The sequence below is a fragment of the Rhinolophus sinicus genome, linkage group LG03 (assembly GCF_036562045.2).
Source record: "Rhinolophus sinicus isolate RSC01 linkage group LG03, ASM3656204v1, whole genome shotgun sequence".
Classification (NCBI taxonomy): Eukaryota; Metazoa; Chordata; class Mammalia; order Chiroptera; family Rhinolophidae; genus Rhinolophus; species Rhinolophus sinicus.
The window spans coordinates 62,088,848-62,115,095 of record NC_133753.1 but is presented as its reverse complement, the minus strand read 5'-3'; the positions used below and the strand labels follow the sequence as shown (position 1 = coordinate 62,115,095).

Sequence of the window (26,248 nt, the reverse complement as noted above, 5' to 3'; positions counted from 1 at the left end):
GTCAGACATGAGAAGAATTACTGTTACAGGTTTTATTTTGCTGCTGTTGTAAGGGCAGGAGGGGAAGGTACACATTTTAAACCCTACAGACAAACAGCTGCAGGGAAGGAAAGAATTCGATGGAAACCTCAGGCTTTTTTAGAGGTTCCCAGTTTCTTTGTTCTCAAGGATAAGGCCCACTGAGCCACTGTTCTGGAGAGAAGTGTCTGAAAATAGGTCCATAACGGTTACTTACTGTCACTATTTACCTGTATCGGAACCGGCTCCCTTTAAAGAATAAATTGCTGCTGGACACTGTGCGGACTTGGCTCGATTTCTCCAGCCTGCAGCAAGGCAAAATCAGGGTGACACACGGCCTGCGACCACCTCACAGGGGAGGCAGAGCTTTCCCAGCACCTAGCAAAGGCTTCCTGAGGAGACCCTTTGGGGAAAGGCCCTTCACAGCCCCATTTTTCACTGAGTCTCCTTTAGGACCCAAGGGCTTGCTCGCAGCCTCAGTGCCAGGGACAGTCATACTGAAGTGCATGTCCATGTCATGAGAGGGAGGCCTTCCCAGGAATCCTTCACGGGGCTCTCTGGGGAGGCTGAGAGAATAAACGTCAGGGAGGATGGTCGGGGAAGAACAGGATGCCACCCACTGAGTCACCCAGGCCACTTGTTGCCAGCGTGACCTTGGGCCAATTTCTTTGCCTCTCTTAGCTCAGGCTTCTTATCCATAAAATGATAGAACTGGGACTGCTTGACCTCAGGAGTCCTTTCTAGTCCTAGCATTTGATGACTCGTGTCCATGTCTGGGTAATTGTGGCTGGAGAAGAGAGGAGGGGCTGCCCTTCCTGTTCCATCTCCTGGGAGAGTCCTAAAGTGAATATTATATTAAAGACTCTGAAAAGACCTGAAATGAAGAAGCTAGCTTAATGAAAGTTCCATCATTTGTTTCAATTTGGAACCATTCTCACTTCCCCAGAATGACTATTAACATCCCTTTCAAGGCTGCAGATAGCTGGTGTGCAGACTGGAAGGCCACAGGCACTATAAAGTTTCCTTTCGGGTGACTTCTCTGATCCCCCTTAGAAAAGGAGGCTTAGGCAGAGCTGCCCAGAGTGGTCTCCCAAGACGCAGCTCAGTCCACACCTCACTATGGGTGCCCATAGTGCTAATCCAGCCAGGATCCGATCTCGGTCTGAAGCCTTTGTCATGAGCAGGCCGTGAGTATTTAGGGAGCTGTCCCCACAATCCACGAACACCTGTTCCCGAGAGTCACCATCCCCTCCTGTCTCAGGGCTCTGTGAGGCTCCGCCCACTTGCCCTCCTGCCCAAGCATGTCCTTGCGTGACCCAGCTCCCTTCAAAGCACTGGGCCAAAGGCAGGGCCAGGGGTCTGCACGAGAGGTACTCCGAGGCCAAAGTGGCTGCTGCTAGAGAAGGGGTGTCACGGCATCCAACCCAGGCTAGAGGCTTTTAACACTTAATGAGGACATTAAGTCGTTAATGGAAAACGGAAAAATGATCTTATTTTTCAGTGTGGATACTGGCAGGGCTAACTAGGTGTGGAGATCTATTAATGGAAAGACTCAGAAACTGAGTTTGGTCACAGGTTCAGAAGCACAGTTCTGTTCCCATGACACAGATAGAAAAATAAAGGCCCCCAGAAATGGTGCTGAAATATTGTCTGTCTTTCCATGGCCAGCTATGGACTGAACCAGAGGGAAATGGGACCATGCAAAAGTCTTTCCCGAGTGTGTTCTCTTTCACGAGAAGATGAAGACCACTCCGGTTAGAATTCAGGCTGTCCATTCTATCCATCCCTGATTCTGTATCAAATGCATAGAAATTATTAAGCAATTCAGAGAGCTTGCTCAAGAAACAGCCACTGGGGCTCGGGCCCTGGTAGCAGGGAGGAGACCAGTTCTGCTGGCCAGCATCCCATAGCAGCCAGTAGGCAGCAGAGTCTGTTCATGGGGGAGGAAGATGGTGCCCCCCACTTCCCCACTCAGGGTAGTTCTGTTCTCTCCAGGATCCTTCAGGTTGCTGCAGAGAGTGGGGGCAGCCTCCAAGGGGCAGCATATACCACACACTCTTATGTTGTCCTGATTAAGATACAGCTTATTAAAGCATACATCATTGCATTCTCTTTTTAAAACAAGACCAAGGGTTTTAGTGAAACATGCTTTACCTGACATTACCCCAGTTTCTTGATGGGCTATTTTTTCCCCTCCCTAATGCTTTTATGATCACTTTCTCAAGCGAAGAAAACCGAGCACAAAAGCCTCGTATACTTTACAAAATCCTTTGGTAAGCAAACTTGCTGTCTTTGGCCCATAGCTGGCTTCTCAGTACCAGACAAGTCCTTGCCGCCCTCCAGCTACCCCATCCCAGGTGCCTGGGCACATGGCCTGTCCCTGGCAACACCTCTGGCAGTGACACTCCAGGAAGGGCTGGAATCAATCCCAGCCTAGGACCAGGTCACCCACTGGCGAGCGGGCTCCAGAATCTCTCTAACTAAGGCTTAGGGAACTGCTCTGGGCTGTGCGTGCTCCTTCATGGAGCTAATGTGTTCTGGGTCTCCCGGGGCTCTGAATGACTCCACAGGCCACTTTGATTCAAGTCAGGGCCCATAGGCTTTTTCTGGCCCAAGCCTTACCCTGAAAAGACCCAGAACTGCTTTGCCACTGGGGGTAGGCCAAGGACATCACAAAGCAGACCCCTCGGGCAACTCTGCTGAAACACATTCGCAGACCTCAGCCCTGTCCCTTGAGGCGGTACAGACAGATGCCCGAAAAGGAGTCTGAGTCCTTTCTCAAAGTTTCCTGCCCATCATCCCTCTAAAAATAGCTTTGAGGACTCTGGCTCTGATAACAACAGTGCTCATGCCATGTGTCCACTTACTTGTAGAAGGCTTGGTTCTCGATCCCACATTTCCAGAGGTGCTTGCAGGCTTCTGGAGTTGGAGCAAAATATGTGAGAATAATTTTCTTTTCCTACAAAAAATCCCACATAGAAATAGCTGAGTGTGGATTGAGACGTGACGGGTGAAGTAGGCCAGGACACTGACCCCTGAGCTGTCTGAGGGCTCCCACAACTCTCAGGGAGAGGCTGCTGATGGGGAAGGGGCTGAAGAGAAGGCCTGCAGGAGCCAGGGGCAGAGCTCAGTGGTGTGCATGGGCTCACACCTGGCAGGTTCAATGAGTCAGTGTCAGCTAGCACCAACTGAACCAAGAGAGCCCTCACCAGGGAAAGTGGCACTCATATCTGGAATGTTAATTTCCTTTGTATTATCTTGGAATTTTCATATGGAAGCAAAACAATTGTACTGATTGCATTTCCGGGAGGTGCGGAACCTCTGGGTGTCAGCAGCATCCCTGAGGAAGTCCTGTGCTCCAGGCCTAGCCACTTCTCCATCCCTCACCTCCAAGTGTCGACCTTGGTCTTGGCTTAGCATGCAGGTGGCCTAGCTCTACCTGGATGGGCCACTTTGGTTCAGCCTGGCCATCAGGAACCAGCCCAGTGCCCCAGCCCTCCCTAAAAAGAAGGAAGCCAGCACTCACCTCTTTCTGACTTACATATAAATAGAAAGTCTTTCCTTCAAATTTCAGCTTGGTCACCTCATTCCTAGAAGCACAAAGAGAGTACCAGTCACCTCACTGTGGACGTCTTGTTCACAGCTGAGTCTTGGAGAGGCACAGCCCACCCCGACTAGAAGGGGCTCCAGGCACAGACACAGTCTTAGCCAACATGAGAACTGAAACAAGTGGCCTTAGAGAACAGTTGAAATAGTTCCATCTGCAGTTTTCTGGTCAATCACACTATAATAATCGGGTCATAGGAGGATTTCAGGCTCATCAGTAGTGGCTGTAAAAGGGAAACGCTGGCATGGGAAGTGAGTCTAGGTGGAGCGGTCCTGGGCTGTTTCAGGATTTGGTTCCTAACAGGTGCGTTACCTGGATGGGAATATCAAATGTAAGATGCCACAGGTAGCTGATGAGGCCAAAGTTCAAGATACAGCAAATAATGAAAAAACAGTGCAACCAGGTTCTGAGGGAATTGAGTCTTTCAGGTGACGGTGCCACTGGATGGAAATGCAGTTTAACGCAGACAGATGTCAAACGAGCTCAGGGAGGGGAGCGGGGCAACATACCGGAGAGAGAGAACAGATTACATGGAATAGTCATGCAGCGTACTGACCACGAAAGGGGCTTAGGGGTTTTGGTAGAAAAATCCTTGAAGCCACCAGCCCAGGGAATGGCTGCAGTAAAAGAGGCAAACAGGATACTGGGGTACGTCACCCATAGGACGGACACAAATCAGAAGGGACGTGGTTACTACACAGGGCATGGCTTAGACCTCACCTCCACATACTGTTCGCAGCCTTGGTTACATTTACCAAATGGAGAAATGACCAGAGTCTTAGGTGGATGTTCCCGAGAGCCAGAGAACGAGGCCTCAGCATGTCACTCACTTCCCTTCCGTTTGCCTAACAGCTGCCGTCTGGAGCCCGAAAGGCCCTCCCGCCTCACTGGGGGGCAGTCATTTTTCTACTCAACTGGGACCCCCAAGAAGGTCTAACCACACACATCTGCCTCCACTTGGCTGCTTCTTTGCAATTTTTAGAGAAATTTCCTCAATATCCTAGGAAGTAGCAGAAAGGTAGTACGAACCATGTATCCACTTTACCGCTGGAGAAACCTCGGGGGACAGAGGAAGGTCACTTGTTCCCTGGAAATCATGGCTGGGTCAGGAGGAGAGCACAACTCTGACCACCAGTTCTGAGCTAATACAAGACACACCGTATTCCTTCTCTGCTTGATCCCCGCCCGATCAGTCATCAGTCTCTCATGCACAGAATGTAATCAGTATCGATTGGTTAATATATATAAACAAGCACGCAGATCATCTGGACTTCAATAAACACGACAGGAAAGTGAGAGTTTTCTATTGGAAGTGAGACGGAGACACAGTGAGGAGGAGACTTCCTGAAGAACTGGGCTGTGAGAGAAGGAAAAGGGTCTGGGAGACCCAGATGAGCCTCAGGGCTTGTGGACTGCAGGTCCCTGTGACAGGTGTGTCCTACTTGTGTCCTGCCACACATGCCCCCTACCAGGGACCTCACGAGGCCACTGTCCCGGTCAGAGTGTGGCCCAGACCCCTAAGGAACACCAGACACCCCCGCTATCTCCAGGCAGCAAGTGCTCCTCACTGGGAGAGTGGTGGCCTGAATCTGCTCATTGTCTTTTTCTGAAAGGTAAAGTGACAGGAGACCCCAAACCCTCACCATCTTCACCCAGACAGCCCAGTGAGTGGGCCACCTTGAGAGTGCCTAGCAAACAGGTGTGTCGGGGTGTACACTGGTGACTGCAGTGCCGCAGGCTGTCTTGTGACGCAGCTCTTTTCCTGGGGAATGGGAGCTGGCTCGGCGTGTTTAAGGACCAGTTTCACTGGCACTCGGTTATCACACGGTGAATCTCCACAAGAGCAATAAGAGCTGGGAAGGTGGTATTGATTCACAAGCTCAGCAGGGGAGCTCAAGAGGACATAGGCGGATGGATGCTTTGCAGCACCCCCAGCAGAAAGCTCACCAGGAAGTGGCTCTGTCCTCAGATTCCCATTTGCTCTTCTAGAAAAGGCAGAGGAACCAAGACAGGAGCAGACTTCCCCGGCTGAGCTCTGCTGGGCCAAGGAAAGCCTATAGGAGGAGTTGGCCAGTTTAGACTTGGCAGTCTAAGGCCCAAGAAGGTACAGAAATCACGAGCTCAGAATATGCAGCATGTTCTGATGAGGCTGAAACATGTTTGCATGGGCCAGAAAAAGGGTCTCCAGGAGAGCCAAGTGTCCAGCAACAAACCAAAGTCTGTGCGGCATCAGCTCCCAGCGCCATGCAGCAGAACAGACCCCAAACACATGGGCAGGGCAGGGCCAGCTGAGGCAGCGCCTCTTGCCTGCTGGAAATGGGAGTGGGAGGGTGGAGAGGGGATGGGACTTGGAGGCTGAGGACACCTACGCCCTAAAGAGGGACAGGAGAGAGAGTGGCATCTGTGCCCAGGCAGTGCCCACAGCAAGGATTGGCCTGAGGAGGGTGTATGTCAGCAACAGGGTAACTGCTATGTGCCCCAGGGGTCATTGTGAGCCTCTCCTTTGTTAGGAGACTGGGTCAGGGAGCAAGCATCCCTGCAGATGCTGCGGCCCTCAGTGGGGGACAGTCCAAAGTCTCAGTTCTCATGGCAAGTTTCCTGCCCTAACATTGGCTCCAGCCCCAGGCCTCTCAACCTATCAAGAAATCAACCCTCCACAGTCTTTCTTTCTCTGGAGAGGCTGCTGGCTCTCAGGAACACCCCTCCAGAAAAATAATGTCCCTAGGAAGAGACCACTACCTGCATCAGTTAGCATTATGGATGCCCAACCACAGACAGAGGACATGGGAACCACAGCCCTCCCCAGTTGGTGAGGTGGAAAAAGTCTGTTTCGGAAATGAAGATACTCACCATTTTATGAAGTGGACTCTCTTGTTTCCTTGCAGAACAACAAACCCAAAAGGAGTGAAGGCCAGAAATGCAGCATTTCCTGACACATCCTGCAACACAAAAATGTCTCATCAGGGATGCAGGCATAGAGGTGAAAGGGTGAGAAACAGCTGTCCATCTGTGATACAGAGTTAATACTTGAATGTAGGTCCCAGAGCAAGAGCATGGCATTTAGAAGTAACAGGCACTGAGTAAGGGCACTGAGCCTCGGTGCCCTTAACTGTTACTTGTAGGTTATGATGACACCAATCTTAGAAGGCTCTTGGGAACATCCAAAGAGCATGGTGAACCCCCATACATTGCTGGTGGGATTGTAAAGTGGTGCAGTCACTTTGGAAGCAGTTTGGAAGTTCTTCAAATTGTTCAACACGGAGTTACCCTATGACCCAGCAATTCTACTCTTAGGTATGTACCCAAGAGAACTGAAAACATGTTCACACAGAAACTTGTGCATGAATGTTTATAGCAGGATTATTCATAGCAGCCAAAAAAGTAGAAACAATCTAAATGGCCATCAACTGATAAATAAATCAACAACACGTGATACACCCATACAATGGAATATTTAAGCAGTAAAAAGGAATGAAGTCCTGACACAAGCTACAGCAAGTAAAAGCAGCCAGTCACAAAAGATCACTTGTTGTAAGATTCCATTTGTATGAAATGTCCAGAATAGATAAATCCACAGAGAAAAAAAATTACTGTTTGCCAGGAGCTGTTGGGAAGGGGAGATGGGGAGTGACAGCTAATAGGTACAGGGTTTCCTTTTTAGGTGATAAAAGTGTTTTAAAATCAGATATTGGGGACAGTTGTGTGCTTCTGTGAATACACTAAAAACCACTGCATTGCATACTTTAAAAGGATGGACTTTATGACATGTGAATTATATGCGTATCTTAAAAAAGCTGTTAGCATGAATATGGCAGTTACCGTGATCATGATAAGCCCTACACAATGGTCTCCCCCAGGACAGCTTAGCTGAAGAAAAGAAGCAACTGGCCAAGAAGAACAGTCATCACCAGCCCTATGGTGCCGGACCCTCCTGGTCACCTGTCACCATCTGCCTGGAAACACCAGGCTTGAGGTTCTGCTGAGCAGAGAGGGAAGAAGGTGCAGCAGATGCTGTAGGTCACAGCTCCCGCACATGGGAAAATGAGCTCCATGAGGCCCAGGTCTTCTCTAGTTTGGGATGAGACACAAAAAGCTGGTTGATGGATATGTTCTCTCAGAGGAGCTTCCTTTGTGACAGGGACCTCGGGTGAGAATCTGCTCCGCCAGGGTGTGTGTTTAGACGGCCAGAAAATTATGGCAGGATGCTGGTCAAATGTGCATGCAGGACTGTTGTCTGGACCACAGCTTAGATGGTGCCATGAAGTGAGGGTGAGGCACCCGGCGTGAGGCTGTCGGGCCCTTCTAGCCTCTCCCACCTTCACGGTTACCTCCACTGAACAGATCTTCAGCCTGTTCGGGCCTAAGAACAGAGGGGCCTCTGCAAGATTTCACAAGCCTCGCCTCAAGAAAAACATGCAGTTCTGTCCTCAAACTGTCTTTCAGTCAGGGTTACAGGTATAAGCCTCTGGGCCCAGGGAGTAAGCTAAGTACATGTTTAGCCAACATTTCCAATTAATGTATTTTTATTATTGCCCTTTGCTCCGGGTCTGTCGTGACCCCGACACTTGGCTGCAAGCACAATGTCATTCAACCCATGAACACAGTAAAAAGCTGTTTAAAAATAACCTGAATGGAGATACTGAAGCCACGGGGCTGGATTTGCTCCCGCCTGTCTGTCATCAGTGCTTGGTGGTGGAGGTGAATACCTGAGTGCCAGCACTGCACACACAAGCACGCTCCCTGCCCGGTACCAGCGCTAACCTGGCAGGCTGGCAGAGATACGGGTCAGGGCAGGCTGGCCCTTAGGGTGGAGAATGACCGGGAGAGGTGGGTGAGGGACGGCCCTGCTGGCGAGGAGGCAGCGGCCTCAGACGCAGGGTGGGCATCAGGACGCCTTGTACTCACTGTGCAGACAGGACCCAGGGAAGTCCTAAAACTGCAGGTTTCCAAAGACAGACTTGAGGGTGGAGACTTTACCTTATTTGTACTCGCAGAAGAGGCCCTCAGGTTTTTCTCAGGTGAACGTGTAAGTCAATGAGGTGGCCAGAGGGGCCAGTGTGGCTGCAGGTGGGAGAGGTACCTATGTGAGCAGAAACGGGAGGGGGAGGCACAGTGGGCGGAGGTGGGGGAGGTGTCATCAGTGCTGAGAGAAAGGAAAGGCCTTTCTGTTCTTTCTGAGAGAAGGAAGAAGAATTGGTGGAAGGATGGAAACAAAGGGTCAGGCCTACAGAGGACCAGGATGGCTTAACATAACAGGTAAAGACTAGAAAGGAAGCAGCAGGGAGGGCAGGGAAAGGCCTCTCTCTGCTCTTTGCACCCTGAGCCCTGCGGGCAAGAAGAGCACCTGGCCCTACCCACGGTGCCGCGGGCTCCGGTCCGGGCTCTGGCTCCACCATTCACTGCCCATGTGAACTGGGCCACGTCCCTTCATTTCTCTGTGTTTCAGACTCTTCGTTGTAAAATTAGAGTTGATAATATTATCTGTCTCTTAAGTTGCACTTAGTAGGTACCCAATACATGTTAGTGCTTATGTTGTGAATATTATTATGGCTGCTAATTATCATAGTTTGTTGAACTTAATTCAAAATACTTAAAAAAAAACCCCAACACCCTAACATTTTACTGTTTTTCCTGATGTTGATGGATTTAAATGTTGCTAGTTAGGAAACGAGGGTGTAGGAAGTTGGGTAGAAAGGGAGAAGTCACTCATTGTTCGAGGACCATAGAAAGGGGATCTGGGTGATACATTTGGAAATTGGGGTGAGAGTGAAGTGGGCAGATGGGGAAGGAGACTGGGGCTGTGACAGATCTATGGGCGTCACGCCAGTGACTCTGGCCAGGGCAAAGGGAAGAGAAGGTCCTCCCACGAGCTGGGTCCTGCTGGCCAGGTTACCTGTGGGCACTGTCCATTTGCACCACTCAGACACCTCAGGCTGGCCTCCGAGTGAAGGCAGGTGCTGGAATTGGAGGGGAACAGCCTCTACTGTCCAGGCTGTTTGAGTTGGAATAGGGAGCAAACTGGGAATAAACCCCAATTAGATGCTCCATCATTCCAATAATAATAGCACCTTGAGGAATCCCAATCCAGTGTCTCCTATGAAGACAGCAATTCTCCAAACTGCTTCCGATGCAAGTTGCAGATGAAGACCACGGCAAGGCCCCGGTGCGTCGGCATCCACGGGGCGGAGGGCAGCCGGAATGCTGGCTCCATGTGTCTGGCACGTGAGGAGCGGGACTTGGGATTACAGTGAGAAACCTCACACCTGTACCAGCTTGAAAACACAAACAGGCAGCCTTGCTGACATCTTCTCTGGAACTTTCCCAGTTTCTTCAATCTAGCACATCATTCTTGTTGTGAGCCTGCCCTTGGGATTTTGTGTGAGAAAGGACAAATTATATGACAAAAAGAGAAGAAAATGAGGACGAGGAGAGAAGTGACATAGACAACAGTAACCTGTCCCCTTCTCATCCTGATGAAATCAGTACCCACAGGGCCGAGCCATTAAAGGACCTGGGAGGCGGAATAAAAACTCAGGTCTTGACAGCCACAGGCGGATATCGCCAGCTGCACTCTCCATTAGCTAGCAATCAAAAGAATTTAGTTCGCTTTTACAGTTTGAGGTAAAAAGTTTGTTTTCAATTTTTCATCCTGTGGAAAGAGCTTCTTTCTTGATTTAGGACCCCAGCTCTGTGTCTTATTTGCTCTGTGACTTAACTTCTCTGAACCTCAGTTTCCTCATTTGTAAACTAAGGACAACAATACATACTTCAAAAACTGTATGTCCATCTGATGGTCTACATGACTCACTGCCAAGGGCCTGGCCAGTGGTGCTTTTCTGGGAGTGGGGATGCATTTGCACTGAGTCTCTCACAGGTTCATGGAAACCACCCTCAGTTCAGTATCATGAAAGGTTCACCCTAAGACGATCAGTCTGCTCAGAAAAGGGTTTTTGGAAATCACAGCACTGACTGGTTCTTGGAAGTCGGGACATCTGGCCACCTTTGCCCAATCCCCACAGGTTCCATGTCTGGATACCATCCAGTCCGGATACCGGCTTTTGTCTGCTGCTGCCCCAGAGGGCATCCTGGGTATGACAGAGTGAGGACCACAGCATTCTTGGCTGTTACGCCTTTCAGGGTCATCCAGTCCCCTCTCTAGAGCATGACTTAAACTAATTCAATCTGGGTGGGTGAAGCCTCTATTACTCCTAAAAAAACCTTAGAGAAGAAGATTCCCCACACTCTTCCAAACACTTATGCCGATTCCTGAAAGAGCTTGTAGCTGGGAACCTTTACAGTAAGTCAATCATGAAAATCACCCGGTTTCAATATACTTAGACACAGCCACAGGAAATGAGAATGAGGAGGCGGCGGAGGCGCTCAGTAAGAGGCTTGGCGTCACCCCATGACAGCCCGGAAATGGAAATCTTGGCAGAGACTTGCCACTTAGATGGCTTTAACCAAGCTTTTCATTTCAGCAGTAAACCTAACGTTCTCCCCACAGCGCAGCCAAGAGGGGCCCACCTGAGGGCAAGGGCATCACTGATCCTTGTTTTGTTTCTCTGAGGTCAGGGGCAGCTTGTTGCGCTGGGGAGGGGGTGAGAGAGGAGCCTAGGTGGCTGGCTTATGAAAGTAATTATCCTGTTTTAAGGGCAGAGGAATGACACTAATTTTATTTGTGTGGTTGCTCCAACCTAGATCCTGCTGAAGTCAGTTTTCTCCTGGTCTCCGAAGAATAGACCTAAGATCACTTGGTGAACTTACATGGAATTTCTATATGATGATTTTAGGAGTCTCGTAGGTCTTTGTCCTCTGTCAGAATTGGCAATTGAGTCCAGCTTTGCTCCTAAAGAAATGTCACCTCTCCAGAAGGAAGATCATGAATGACAACTGAAAGAGCACATCATCGAGACGCAGATAAGTCCAGGTTTGAGTCCCAGTACTGTCTGTACCAGTGACTATGGACATGCCATTTAGTCCCTCAGAAGCTCAGTGTTCTTATCTTAAAAAGAGGACAGGAGTATCTTCTTGGCAGAGTTGTTGGAAAGATTAAATGAGATAGTTGATGCATGTAAGTGCCTACAGGCTCTCAGTAAGTGGTATCCTTATGACTCATAATAAGGCTGGTTTCTGTGACAGGTCTGACCACTCCATAAACCCCAGTCCGAGTCTGCAGGAGACCCAGGGCAAACAACCAGTGCCAGGGCCCCCTGAAAGGAACAGGATGGTGGCTTCTGAGGTAGGAGAGGTCAGGGCTGGGAACAGGTACAGTTGAGCTGTCTGAGGTTTGCTCCACTCTCCTCGTCCAGCAGCTGTAGGCTGGGTCTGCTGGGGCTCTTGCCAGGAGTTGGGGGCTGAGGGGAGAGGCAGAGAGCTCAGGACAGCTTGTGCAAGTTCAGAGTTTGGGTATTATTGTAAACCAGCGAGCTCCTGGAGCCCTCCGTCTGTCCGACCCAGAGTTGGTAGGATCTCCTCTTCCTGGTCCCAGGGCCAGGCAAGGACACTGGGCAGAAAGAAACCATCAGCATGGACAGGAAGAACAGCAGCTTCTTAATCAGTCCAGGAGAACAGAGCTCAGCCAAAGCGTTGTTCTGCTCTCATTTAATTATCAAAACGATGCCTCTTCTTCTGTTCTCCCCAGGGCTGCATGCCCCAGATTCCCTGGGCCCAGTAATTGCCTCTCTGTTAATAGAAATCATCAGTATTTATTACACCGAGTGCTCAGGCTTATTTCAGCTCTCCTTGTAGCAACATTAAGGCGAGTGCTTGGTAGCATATCACCAAAGTGACTCTACTTAATGACAAGAGTAAAGGCTCCCAAACTGTTCTTGCTCAGGAAGGCTGCGGAAATCTTGAGCTTGAGCCTGATGAGACGAGCTGAGGGCCCGTGTGTGGGTTTCCATAGCAGGGCTCTGACATGGCTCTGTGTGGGCAAGAAGTATAGGGCCCAGGAACAAAGGACTGGAAGTATAGGCCACTGCGATGACTGCTTTCACCTTCTCCCCAGAGGAAGTACCCTGAGGGCTTCTGTTCCTTATGGATACATAATGGGAAGTGACTTGAGTTCAAATTCTTGCTTTACCACTCAGGGCCTTGTAAATTGTGGCTTCCTGGAACTTTTATCTTCTTATCTATAAACCAGGAAGAACAATATCCACCTCCCAGGGTTGGCATGAGGATTAAATGAGAAAATAACGTGAAAGGATTCCAGTGGGCCTGCCATGGAAAGGGTGCCACAAATGTCTCTTCCCTCCTGCAGCCTCTGTGTCCGATGATGGACAAACTCATCAAAAACAGGAACCCCACCGTCCTAGGGTGAACATGGATGTGGGCTGGACACCAGGCTCGGTCTGCAGGTCTCAGACCCCCACGGGCAACAGTGGAGAATCCCTACCCACTTCCACTCAGTTATCGTGCCAGGTTCACTGTTCACCCATCATGTGCTGTCAGGAGACAGCCGCCCAGGGACCCATCTCAGAAGAGCTGGGCACTGTGTGGCTTTAAGGGGACAGCGCAGGTTTGGAGTCAAAAGCAGAGGTGCCTGGCGCCTTCTGACGACCATATCTATCTTCAGGCAGCCGTGTCTTTCCTTTAAAGTCCTTAAGAGACTCAGCAGTTCAGGGAGCAGTTACTGAATACCTACTGTGTACTTTCACACAGATGAGGAAAGTAAGGCTCAGAAAAGCCTCCAAGAGCCCCAGTATGTAGGGGACCAGTCCTGGAACTGAGGCCAGCTGACTCCCAGGCTCTCGTCAGCCCTCTGCAGGCCCCCTCCCAACAGTATTTGAACAATTTGTGGAGGTTAAACTACATCAGTTATGCAGAGGGCATGATTTAGGAAGCTTTGCTGATTCATTTATAAATGTCTGTGTCAATTTTTTGTTATAAACAGGCATGAATGTGTTTTCTGACAGTGCCAGCCCCCCAAAAAAACACAGGGGTTATCTGGCAGTAGGCTGTGCTGGTGGACAGGGAACTGTGGGGATGGGGCACACCTTCCCTAGGGTTTCTGAATGCCAGAATGTTCTCAGAGTTCATATTTGAAGTTTCAGCCTTAAGTCCTATGCAAGAACAAATCACCATCACCTCACCACGAGGCCAAGGGAAACAACACCGGCCCACATCACTGGGTTCCTTGGTTTCTATTCTATTCTTTTAATTTTTGTTGGAAACACACGGTGTTCCCTCACCTATTAGGAAGAAAAGGTCAGTGTCCTGCTCCCATTGGATACTGTCTCCCTCACTGGCGGTACCGGGGTCTCTCCAGTAGTAGAAAGAGAGAGGAAAACATTGGGAGAAACGAAGACAGAGACTAGGAGTGTCAAAGCACCTGAGCTGTGGAGACAAAGAGGAGGGATGTGGCCACAGAGACAGGAAAAGCCCACGGGTTTCCACTGCTCTCCGCAGTGACTGTGGCAGCTTGAGCTCATCTCCAAAATGCCAGATACATGTGAGTAATTACAGAGGTTTTCCTCTGGGCAGAGCCTCCCTGGCTGGTTCCCGTCTCACCCTCACAGGCACATAATGGAATTAAATGTGACTCCACTGCAGTTCTGCGCAGTGACTTACGCTGCTGTAGTCAATAAAACCCACTCTTGGAAAGAAACTAGATTACGGGTCAGGGAAGGGTGGGCAGTCCCCTGAGCTGCCTCTGATCATTCTCCGTGGGGGGGGGGCTGCTACATTCCTCCTCTCTTCATTTCTACCAAGGTACCCACTGCGGCCCAAATGGAGCCCCCGTTTCAGATTTATTATTTAGATGGACTTTGCTTCACACATTGATGTGGCAGCACAAAATTATGCAGCATGGAATCCAGAGTTTGCAAAATGAGACATTGTCTCTGGCATCTGTCACCAGAAGGGCTAATCGTGCAGTGATTGAAGGGGCAGAGGGCATGGACATGCCTAGAGGAGGCAAGGTCAGCAGCCTCCGCCGTTGTGCTCTTACCTTACACGGATGAGGGTCCACGCCGTATGTCTCCAATGTCTGTGCTTTTCTTAAAAAGTTCAGCTCTGATGTTGCTGGTGTTTGACCACTGGAATAAGGAAAATGAGATGATTTCAGGGTTTCCTATTCCCAAAGCTTTCTCTGAGGTGAGTTATTAAGTGCTCAGGGTGAGTCTCACACTCTGTTCTTCCCATCCAGTGTGCTCCCTGCTCTGTTCTAGGACCAACTTCAGAGATTCCTGTCTACGGTCAAAAACTCAGAGGCCTTGCGGGGGAGGCAGGCTACATAATGGATGACATGGGCTGAGTGTAAAACAGTAGGGAGTGGTGGGGACGGTGGCAAATTGGGGAGTGCTACCCCATCGAATGAGGGCAGCTGCTCCTCAGTTCTAAAATTATAGTCATGTGGGAATGTAGGGCCCAGCATTGCTAGATGTGATTTTTAAAGAGAAGTCAGAGATAAGGATTTTTATGTGGTATTTCATGATTTTAAATACTATGGGGGCCAACAAAACACAACCTATAAAAAACCTATATGGGTTTTTCATCCGTGATCTGATCTAGACTGATATACAAAGCAGGGGCCTTTATATTTTGCTGGTGCTGCCTAACCCTGTTTACCAAGAGGGAACATGGGAATGGAGGACGGCGAGACGCAGCAAGAGACAGTGCTGAGTTCCCCAGCCTCCATTATAGCTCTGTCCACAGAGCGATGACTATGAAGAAAAAAGAAGGAGCTAAAGGAAGGAACCAGCCCTGGTGCCACGCCATCTGAAGAAAGGGCCTTTAGCATCACCCCCTCCTGGCTGCCTCTTTAGCAGGTGTGTTGAGGAGCTCAACACAGACCAGTGGCAATATCACCATGGGGCTCCCTCGGGGCCCAGAGCCCTGGTGAAGCAGACATACTTCTACACTGGGGTTGGTTTCAGTGTGAGGAGGGGTGGGCAGTCTGTGAGGTCAACAACAACTCTGCTGGCTGATGGGCAGGACTGAAAGTTGCTTACTTCTAGTTCATCATTTGCCTCAAGGAACCTGGCGGGGCAGGAAGAAAAGCCACCCAAGCGAGGAAGAGGCCAGAGTCCCCGCCTTTAGGAGAGGCATCAATCAACCAGCACCTTATGTGTCAGCCTCTGTGCCGCCTGCTGTAAAATACACCAAGAAATTTAGCGCACAGTCTGGGCCCTTGAGGAACTCAGGTTAGAGTCAGAGACAGGAAACAGGCACAGTTTTACATTATGCGCATGAGGCTGAATCTGTGTAAGTAGGCATTATGCTGGCTGCAGACTCCTACACCTACCAGTGTGCCAAGACAGAGGGACGGTGTTTGGAAAAGGCTAGCACAGCAGGCCCAGGGCGGGGCACTGGAGGCAGGTGAGCACCGCTCCCTCTCCTAGGAGCTTCCTCGTTCAGCTGGAGGCTGGAAGGGCCCAGCGGGCTCCATCCACCCCTGGAGTCAGCTCAAACCTCCGGGGCCCTCAAAGTGGGCATCATTTTCTGGGGGATACCCTGCCTTCTACTAGATTTCTGGAGGCTGTCCCCACTGATCTGACATCTAAAACCCTCCTGGCAGCCCTCTAGGGGAGGCCCCGCACATCCCTGCTCTCTCCCTTGAATGAAGCACAAGCCCTCACACAGGTCCGTGTGTATTCCGACCTTTACCACAAGGGGCCGCTACTTCCCTAACAGAGATGGGAGGAGTCCGGTCGCCTCGAAAAGGCCGCACTTGCACAGGGAGCTGGGTGGGAAGAGGCTAGGATTCCACCCTTGATAGGTGTCCATTCCTCTGGGTGGGTTGGGAACGAGTCCTGCTGCACACGGTGGGCAGGAGGTCTGTTTACAAAGGCTAAGGAGGCTTTGGGGACATACTTGTTGGTGAAATCTTTGGGTGAGGATGAAGATTTTTGTGTGTGTGTTTTTTAGGGATTTGGGGTCAGGGTAGGAACTAGTTTAGGCTTAATATTATCATTAGAAATATCTTTTACACCCCCACCCCTGGGGCATTTTTCTTCCCCAGAAAGATAGTTACACAAATATTTTGGTAGTTACACAATGATTTTTTAAAAATTATAATGTATTAATTGATAGGATGGCATGTTTTATTCTACAACACTGCATTGTATGTAACTTTTTTCTTCAAAGTTTATCAGTTTGGGGAATCTGTGCTCCAGTGTGCCACACAAAGTAGAGCCGAAACACCCTACTGTTGTCTTTTTAAATCAATCTTTGTAGAAAGTCCTATTTCATGTGGGTGAAAGGATGCATTAATGCTCTTTGGTGGAATTAGGCATATTCTGGGTGAGCTAAGAGAATCTGAGGACAATCCCCTTGCTTCCAGCTGCTTCTCCCCTCCTTCCCTCTGTGCATGGGTGTGGGGTTGAGTGAGGCAGTGCTAAAGACACAGCCCGACCCAAGTACTCTCAGGGCATCCATAGCATTTATAAATCAGGCCAGCCCTGTGCAGTCCCACCCACTGGCCCGGGAGCCACACTGTCATAGCCTGAAGGCAGAGGCTTGCTCATTTTTCACAGCCCCACTCAACCCTTCCTATCTTTTTTCTCTTCTGCTGTGTCCTTTATATTTTTCTCCTTTTCCCCAGTTCATGCTTTCCCCCCCTATCTCTTCCTTTATCTTGGTGAAGCAAATATCTTTGAGGCTACTCCTTCACTGTTTTCTTTATGATACAGTGTCTCTCGTCTTTAAGTCTCAACCTACACCCATCTCCGTGGAGAATGAGCCCACACGGCTTGGTGTTGTGCTGTCAGTGGATCACTGAAAATGGTCCACCCAGAATCAGGAAGGCTGGGTCTGAGGAGCAGCAAAGGGCATGTGTGCTCTGGCTGTGGGACAGTGTCCTGGGCCTGAACTGAGTGTCACGCACCTGAGTTCTGTCTTATGAATCTCAGCAATTTTCCTTTCCAGCTTCTCTGAATGTTTAGGGAAAAACTGGAACTTGGAGCTGTAACCTTCAGGGTGTTTCCCGGGGTCATAATCTCCAATCTCCGCTTGCAAAAGGAAAGGAGAGGAAAACAGTTGTGAACATTGGCAAAGCAACAAGAGATGAACACAGAACAAAAGTTAAAGCACACTCCAGATTTGCAAAGCACAGCAGACCTTGACCTGTCTGAGTGCCAGGCAGAGGCGGTCCTCTCGGGAGTACGCCCACCTTTGTTTTCCCAGGTGTGCACACTGGGTTGATGCCAAGTCTAAGCAGAGAGACAACAGAGTGACCCCGTGTTCTGAGGGCACCACAAGTAAATTTGCAATAAAGAAGCAGAAGCTTACAGTCAGTCCTGTCTATTCAGCCATGAGAAGAGGGCCTGGGACCAATGTGCCTTGTGGCAACACAGGACACTGTGAGCTTGATCAGGAAGACAGGACCTCTTGGGCCTGAATCAGATCGGAAATTTCGCTTTGAGGATTTTAGCAGGGACATAGCAAATTGATGAATGAGCCATGACCCAAACTCAGAACTCAACTCTCCAAATCAAATCAAAGCAAAGCAAGTGAATAAATTAAATATTCATTGAGGGCTGATCAGGTGCTAGGAGCCTTGGAGAAGACTGCAGAGGGGAAGACTGGCTGTAACCAGACAGTGCGACTGAGGTCAGCAGCACCAGGGCTTACAGCTGGGGGTGGGGCTCTCTCCAGCCATTCACAGACAGAGTCCATCCCTAAAGCTGTTAAGATCTTAGCTAAGTGAACTTTGGGCCGATGGTGCTCTCCACGGTGTGTTCCTAGGTGAGAACCAGCTTTCTCCACATGGAATGCTCCCCAGGGAACATCAGATATGTGAAGAGGAAGTATGTTAAGAAGTTCTAGCTGCTTTGTGGTTGCCCTTTTTCCTTCTCTAGTGAGAACCACAACCAGTGCACAGAGAAGTCTGGAGGGAGGAGTAAATATTAAGGGGAAAATGTGCCCTCCTCTCACAGCTGAATATTGTGCTTTCAAAACACTTGGGAATTTCTATCCTTTAGCAAGAGACTAAAAGCTTCCCTGGGCCTAAAGTCTGGAGTGACCTTGAGCCACTGAGTCATTTATTATGATTTTATTTAGAAAGCTCTAAGTGGAAAACATCGATGTTGGACCTCAATTACTTCCTTAAAGAAAAAAAAATGAAAAATTCACTATGGTTGTCAGGGTAAACTGACGGGAAGACTAGAGTTTAAAATTTCACTTAGATTGGACCAGGTTTTCCTTTAAAATTGAAAGGGACATTTTTGGGTACCTTAGAGTTGGCAAGCACCTCCCTGTTTAAGTGATTTTTAAAAACAGGAGTCTCAGAAGTCAAAGTTGTAATGGGCTGGCTTCTACATTCTTAATGCAGCTGTGATACTTCTCTTGCCAGAAGAACTTTCGTTTCCTATTGGCAAGGATTTTCCAGGTTCTCTTCACCAAATAGCTTCCTGGAGTTCACAGACTTCCAATTAAGAAGTCCAGAGAATCCGGACTGGTGGAAACGTCATGATTTTAGTGCTACGGCCCCAAACAATCCAGTGACAGTTTCAGGGCTAAGGACTAAGAGAAGTCTAGGAAGTGGCATTTAGGAGCCCCCTGCATGTCATGAAAGGAGAATTATATATGAAGAGTGCATACCTTTCGTACTGCTTCTGCAAAAAAAATAAAAGCCAGTCTGGGCACCAGCTGGGTACAGACGCAGCTCTACCTTATTAGCATGTGGGGAAATGTATCTGTTACTTGGAAACATTTTCAACTTTGAGCACTCTGAATGGAAAGAGCTCTGAAATAGATACCAGAATTCCAAGATGCTTTGAAGATTTTGGAAATGCTCACATCTTTGAGATTTGCATGAAGGGATAGGAAAAAATGGACTCAGATTATTCTCCAGTTGCAGCAACTTTATCAACCAAGGGTGCAGGGAAACCCCCCCAAACACAGTCCGAATGACTGGAAGGGGCTGGCAGAGAAAGCTCAGGTACAATGTAGGGTTGAGTGGTCAGCTTTATGGAGTCCAGGCAAAGTCTTCTAATTTGGAGTCTGCTTCAAGTTAGATATATCTATGTATATCCAAGAAGTAGTCATCTGTGATTACCGAAATAATGTAATCAGTACTTGGCATGACAAGCAAATCTATCCTGTCAAAAGTCATTACCTTGAAGGATATAAGCCGCTAACAAGGCGGCATCTGAAGTTTTGCAGAGGAGGCGGCCGTGGTAGAGATCCCTTTTGATCTGTAGGAAGACTAAGTACCTGGAGAGAAAACAGAGTGAATTATAAAGGATTTCTTGGGTTGCTTTAAAAACAAAATCTCTGTCAGGACCCTTTTACTACATTAAAAAAGTTTTCAAAACATACCACAGAACAAATACATTTCCCATTTCCCTTAAGACTCTTTCAAGTACTTTGCCCTGAACTGATTTGAGGTTCAATTCAAAACAACCTGTCAGTTTCTTTCTGTAGCTCAAACCTGAAAAGACGCTTCCTGGTAAAAGTGTCGTTGCTCCCAGTGCTGGGCTTTGGAAGGGGCCAGTCTGGGTCAATTCAGCGCCAAAAAAGAAACCTATGTTGGGAGACAGGGACCGACTGGGCCTCCTTGGATACTGGCTGACGTTCCTTCTTAAGAAGCAGAACAGTGGGTGAAGGAACTAGCTGAAGGAAGAACGCTGCCTTGGCTTGTCAAGAGCATCTGTCCATCTGTGGAACAGCCTTCAAATACTGGCAGAGTTCAATGGGACCTCAGAATTTGAATAAGGTATGAGAAGGGGCGCCGGTGAAAGAAGCACAGAAACTTGACTATCTGCCAGTCCAGGGGCTATGCGCGTGACATGCAATATTTCACCTAATTCTCACATAACACTTTAAGAGAGGTACTGTTATTATCCATGTCCCCCTATTTTAAGATAAAGAAACTGAGGCTCAAGTGCTTTTCACATGGACACACAACTTCAAATTCAGGACTGTTGGACTCCTGAGGTTGGCGCTTAGTCTCTGTATTATGCTTGCCCTCCTTGCACTGTAACTGCTTTGGAGTTTCACTGGACCCTGTCGCAGTACAGTGGAATTATTAACTTTCTGTTCTGAAATATCTTTACAAAGAGTGTGGTCTCTGGTGTTCATAACCTCACAGTGTCCTAAGAAGAGCAAAAGCCAGGGGTATGAAACCCTTCAGTGAGTCACCTACCACAGCGGCTCCTTGGCCAGGGGGCATCTGTGGGAGTTTAAAATGTGCCTGCCAATTCTTTGGTACTCATTTCCAGAGGCAGAGCTTAATTCCCTTCCTTTAAGTATGGGTTGGACTTAGTGACTCACTTCTAACAAACAGAATAAAACAGAAGTGATAGTGTCTGACAGCTGAGATTAGGTCACAAAGTCACTGCATCTTCCTCCTGGTTCTCTCTCTTTCCCCTTGGATCTCATTCTGCTTGAGGATGCTCAAGAAACCCTACAGAAAGTCCATGTGGTGAGGAACTGAGGCCTTTTGCCAATAGCGAGCAAGGCACTGACACTGTCAGCCAGTAGCCATGTGAGTACACCATTTTGGAAGTGACTCCTCCAGTCTAGCCTTCAGATGACCACAGCCCTGGCCAACCTCTTGACTGCAACCCCATGGGAGACCCTGAGCCAGAACCACCCAGCTCAGCCACTCCTGGATTCCTGACCCACAGAAACAGTTTTGTGGCACTTCTTTAGACAGCCACAGATAACCATAGCATCCCTATAGGGCAGTCATGGAAATGTAGTAAAATTCCCTTAAATTCCGTCTGTCTGAGCCAAACGGAAATCGGGCCTTCTCTGAACAACAAGAAGTTTCCCCTGCTTCTGTTTCAAGGCTCAAGAATGAAACAGAGGATCCCAGGATCACCTGATCACGTGAAAATGCTCAAAAGAAAGAGGACCGTTGACAGTGCAACTTCTAGGGTGGAGAGAGGTACCAGCAGGTGACTTGGTGATTCAAGTAATTAACAAACAGAAATGAAAACCTTCTCTCCTAAAGCCTTGCTACTCAAAGTGTGGCCCACATATCGGGTATCAGCATCATCTGAGCTTGTTAGAAATGGCAAATATTAGGCCCATCCCAGACCTACTGATTTCACTGTAACAAGATCCCCTACGTGATTTGTAGATAAAGTTTAAGCATCCTTCTAACCACATCAGGAGGGACTCCCTCCTCAAACCAAAGGGGAGCATTATACTCTGGAAATTAATAAGAACGTCCCTTCTCACCTCAACCACCATCACCAACCCCACTCTTCCCCAGTGTTGCCAAGAAAAACTGAAGGAAAAAGAAACCACACTGAGTGAATAAAGATGGAGCCACCAAATCAAGATTGTTTTCACTCTGTTTCCTACAGTGAAATGCCACACGGTGTGTGGGAGAGAGGGAGAGGACTTCTCTGCCTCTCGCTGTTCCAACTCCTACCTTCCAAAGGCTTTGGCAGGATGTGGAAGCAAACCTTTTGCCCCTTTCTCACTGATCACTCCTCCCACACCTCTCTGCTTATCTGTGTCCAAAAATTCAGGGACAGCACATGCTGGACTAAAGGAGATATTTCAAAGGGACAACAGGCTGTGATTCTCAGTGTTGTGAGGAGAGCATTCCCCGGGGGAGCACGTCAGAATCTGTGTGTATGGGAGCTCCTGGGTTTGAAAAAGCCCCTCTTGAGCTTCTGATCTGCTCTCTCCCCACCCAAGGGTGACATGCTCCTCCTAACACTGAGAACCATGGTCATTATGAGGCATCCTTATTGATAGGTGCATGACAGGTGCCTCAGGTGAGCTGGAAAGGAAACAAGGCTTTCCACTTGGGAAGGAAACAAGCCTTTCCAAGGGGTTCTTCAGACTTCTGGAGGAAGGACAGCTTCAGGGAGGTCAAGCGTAAGGCATGGCAACATTGCCAGGCTATGGCACAGCTACTGGAGGGGGCGGGGGAAGGGAGGGCAAGTTAACTACCTAAAGAAACAAACCACAGTCTTTAGAGAACAAGAAGAGATGAGCTCATGAAACAATCAACCGGCAGCTTCAAGGGAGAGAGTTGCACTAGGGGTCCCCCCTTTCCTTTCCTGCCATAGCGGCTTCCATCAAGCTTCATGTTTTGTTCATTTAAGGAGGAAACCAATGACTCAGTGTTTTTGGTCATGAACATATATCCCGTATGATTCATAGCAGCCTTAGTTCTATATCCAAGAGACCCTGGCGTGGTCCCCCCAGCCACACATGGGCCTAAGGAAGACTATCGTGTTGCCTGAGGCATTGCCACCAGGGCCACTGTGTCGCCAGGCCAGGGATCAGCTTACTGGGGTCACCCAGCCCAGTCAGCTCCCGATGTACAGGCTGGTTGTGTTACGCAATCTCAGAGCCTCAGAATAGCCGAATTCTCTCATTTTGTATCTGAGGAAGTAGAAGTCCAGAGAGGTAGGGTGACTTGTCGGAGGTGACACAGTGATCAGAATCAAGGAAGGCCTCCTGACTCAGGGCGGATGCTCTTTCTACCCCTGTGGTGATTCAGTTACTTAGCAGGTTAGAGAGAGAGGAGTCCTACATGAAGGCAGGAGAACTCTTCATCATCAGAGAGACATCCTCTTTGGAACCGAACAAGAAATAGCTTTAGACCAGATTTAAGACAACAACCTGGCTCCTTTACGCCACTTTGGGGGGGGGGGGGCTGGGGATGGTGGGGATGGGGGTGGTAAACTCTGCCTGTCTTCTGGCCTCAAGAGGCTTTACCTCACCTTCATTTTGTTTTCATGCCTGTGTTGTCCTATGTTGATGGGGGTGTGAGGCAGAACTACCCAAAGGCAGAATGAGTGGGAGCCTCCGAGACGGCCAGGGAAAACCTGAGTTTTTCTGTAACATGTACGTCTCTCCAAGGTACTGGCTTTGGCCTTATGCTTTCTGATCTCACAGGGTGGGGATGAATCCACAGATATTTCCAGAATTAAAGGTTCTGAACCCTGGAAAGCACTGGCAGCACCTGAAGAGTTTTTTCCAGATCCTTTGGCCCCACCTTCCCTTCATTAGGTTCTTTGCCCCCGGCTTCCTCTATTTTCTACCGTCCTTTTCCCAACCTGTAATCATGTTTAGTATGTCCTCTCCGTCCATACCAGGCTGCGAGCTCCTTGGAGTCAGACTAGGCTTTATTTACTTTCAATATTCTTCTCGACAGCCGATACATCCTGTGCCTAGCTCACCTACTCACCCTCCCCCGCACCCAGCCATCCAGACCTCTATGAAGTTGGTGCAAAAGTAACTGTGGTTTAAAAGGTAAAAAAAAAAAATTACAAAAACCGCAATTACTTTTGCACCAACCTAATAGTTCTGTGCACGTACAAGTGCCAGCCATTGCCACGGGCGCTGGGAGTACAGCAGGGGACAGAACAGAGTCCCTGCTCTACGGAGCTCACGTTCCAGTGGAAGAAACAGATGACAAACTAAATAACTAACGATTTACTGAGCGCGTGTTGTGTGCTACATACACACCATACAGTTTAACACACACGCTCTCACTTAATTCTCACAACTCTATGAGGTGACTACTGACTTTTATCCCTGTCTCAAAGGTGAGGAAACTGAATGATTAGAGACATGGTTGCTTGCCTTGTCACATAGGCAGTTAAAGAAAAAACCGGAATTTGAACCCAGGTCTTTTTGATTTCTTAGCCCAAGGTCAGCAATCTACAGCCTGTCAGCATAGTTTCCAATGAAACAAAGTTTTACACAGCCATGCTTATTCCTTTCTATATTGTCTATGGCTGCTTTTGCTCTGTCTACAATGGCAGAAATGAGTAGATGTGACAGAGACCACATGGCACACAAAGCCTAAAATGCTTACTATCTGGCCTTTTACTGAAAAAGTTCGCCAACCCATCTTAGCCTAAGCTGGGCTCAAGTGATGTTCATTGAAGGAATAAATAACCTAAAAACTGCATTCATTCATGCATATATTTCTTTCTTCTATTAACATTTTTTTGAGCACCTGCTCACACATGTGTCAGGCAGCTTGCTTCCTTGGAAGGTGGCACCCATTTGTACTCAGTTTCCTTTTACCATTTGCTTTTTCCAAAGACTCATACACCTGCAGTCCCTGTTAAGAGCTAAATCTGGTGCCTAATCCCCATTTTCTCTGCCTCGTCTCTAGCTCAGACAAGAAAATCTATTTATTACTTTGAAAACTGACAAAAGAGATTAATCGGGATTTGGCAACTAAATTTACCATTTGGGAAGAGTCCAAGAGATAATTTGAAGCATAGTTCTTTACTCCTTACTTCATCCCCTCCTCTCAGCCTGGCCTTACGGGAATGGCTGAGATGGTGGTGAAATTTAGGACCAATATTGCTAAGAAAAAACACACTGACAGCTAAATTAGTTTGGCAGGAAAGTGGTGTGGAGGACTGTGAGCCAGGAATGAATTATGGGTATTGAGTAAGGCCAGGGCAGGTACCTGCTCTCTTAAGAGCAGCAGGGATGTGAATGAGGAGAAAGATGCAGCTAATTCCGAGGCCTCCACAGAATGCCTTGGGGAGGGGAGGCAGGAAGGCTCCAATGAGGCCCAGGCACCTACAGCTCACACACTTGCTAAGGCTTGGAAATTGCATTCCAGGGAAGGAAGGCAGGCTGGTGAGATGGAGAGCGGGGCAGAACAGTCGACAATGGTCAGCACAACTGCATACAGAGGGAGGAGGAGCTCACACACTAGTCAGTGCCCTTGAAGTCTGCTGGCTTGGCGAGAGGCCTGGCCACGTTCCTCCCGCCGCTGACCAGGACTTGGGTGACTACCTGGAATGGCTTTCTCTTTGCGTCCTCAAGTATTAACTGCTGAAGTGTTAGCACTCTTGCTGGTAGGGAAAGGGGACAGGCAAGGAGTGGGGATAACCAGAACGGAAGTGCCTTTCACACAAACAAAGGAGAAAAGCCAGCGCTCATTGTACTTGTGCCCCATGCAGAGCCCTTGGGGTCCACGGACCACGTAATCCATGTGGCAGTACACAGATATCAAGCCTGTGCCCAGTGCAGGGCTTATTGGGGGGTATAGTAAGAAGTACAAGACCTGTACAGTGGTTAATCCTCCCGACAATTCTACCAGGTAGCTATTAGTATATCTGAAGGTCATACAGGTTACATATCTTATATTCAAAGCCACATAGTCAAGAAGTGACAAAATAGGATCTGAGCTCCCAGGTCAATGCTGCTTGCTGGGTAAGAGGGTCTGTACATTAACATTATGCAGCGACACTGATTTAGAAAAATGTATTGTTAAGAGTTCCTCCTAAGGGCCAAGTAACTATATAGTTTTGTCCTTTAATCAAATCAGAAAGCCATACGTCTGCGGTGCTCTCACTGGGTTGTATTAGACCAATCTCTCTCATCCCACTGTCGGTCCAGTGAGTTGTGGACCAGGCGATGCTGATGTGTGGTGTTAGAAGGTGAGGTGCTAGACTCTCAGCAAAGATGTGTTAAAGTTGCTCTGACATGCGAACAGGAGCGCAGACTTCTGGGTCTGCCCTGGCATCATCACAGAGAGAGAGGGAGGGACAGAGGGAGGGAAGGAACGAGGGAGGGAAGGAAAGAGGGAGGGAGGGAGGGAGGGAGGGAAGGAGGGAGGGGGAGCGAGAGAGGGAGGGAGGGAAGGATAGAGGGAGAGGGAGAGGGAGAGAGAGAGGTGTGTGCTCAGAAGTAAGGCAAACACTCGAGATCATGAGTGAGGCAGGCTAGTGCTTTGCC

At 48.8% G+C, this 26,248-nt stretch overlaps 1 protein-coding gene across 7 annotated transcripts in view; it reads right to left on the bottom strand.

Moving 5' to 3' along the window:
* Nucleotides 1-26,248, bottom strand: part of FRMD5 (FERM domain containing 5) — a 260,703-nt gene that overhangs the window by 7,331 nt on the left and 227,124 nt on the right. For 5 of the 7 annotated variants that reach the window (XM_019725323.2, XM_019725326.2, XM_019725325.2 and 2 more), the window contains exons 5-11: nucleotides 19,683-19,780; nucleotides 17,451-17,574; nucleotides 14,574-14,661; nucleotides 6,476-6,564; nucleotides 3,545-3,608; nucleotides 2,886-2,977; nucleotides 249-323 (exon numbers count right to left, since the gene is read on the bottom strand). In XM_019725323.2, coding sequence (XP_019580882.2) covers nucleotides 249-323; nucleotides 2,886-2,977; nucleotides 3,545-3,608; nucleotides 6,476-6,564; nucleotides 14,574-14,661; nucleotides 17,451-17,574; nucleotides 19,683-19,780 — 630 coding nt within the window. The remainder of the gene's footprint in view (nucleotides 1-248; nucleotides 324-2,885; nucleotides 2,978-3,544; nucleotides 3,609-6,475; nucleotides 6,565-14,573; nucleotides 14,662-17,450; nucleotides 17,575-19,682; nucleotides 19,781-26,248) is intronic. The other 2 variants (XM_019725324.2, XM_019725329.2) reach the window with 1 other exon arrangement.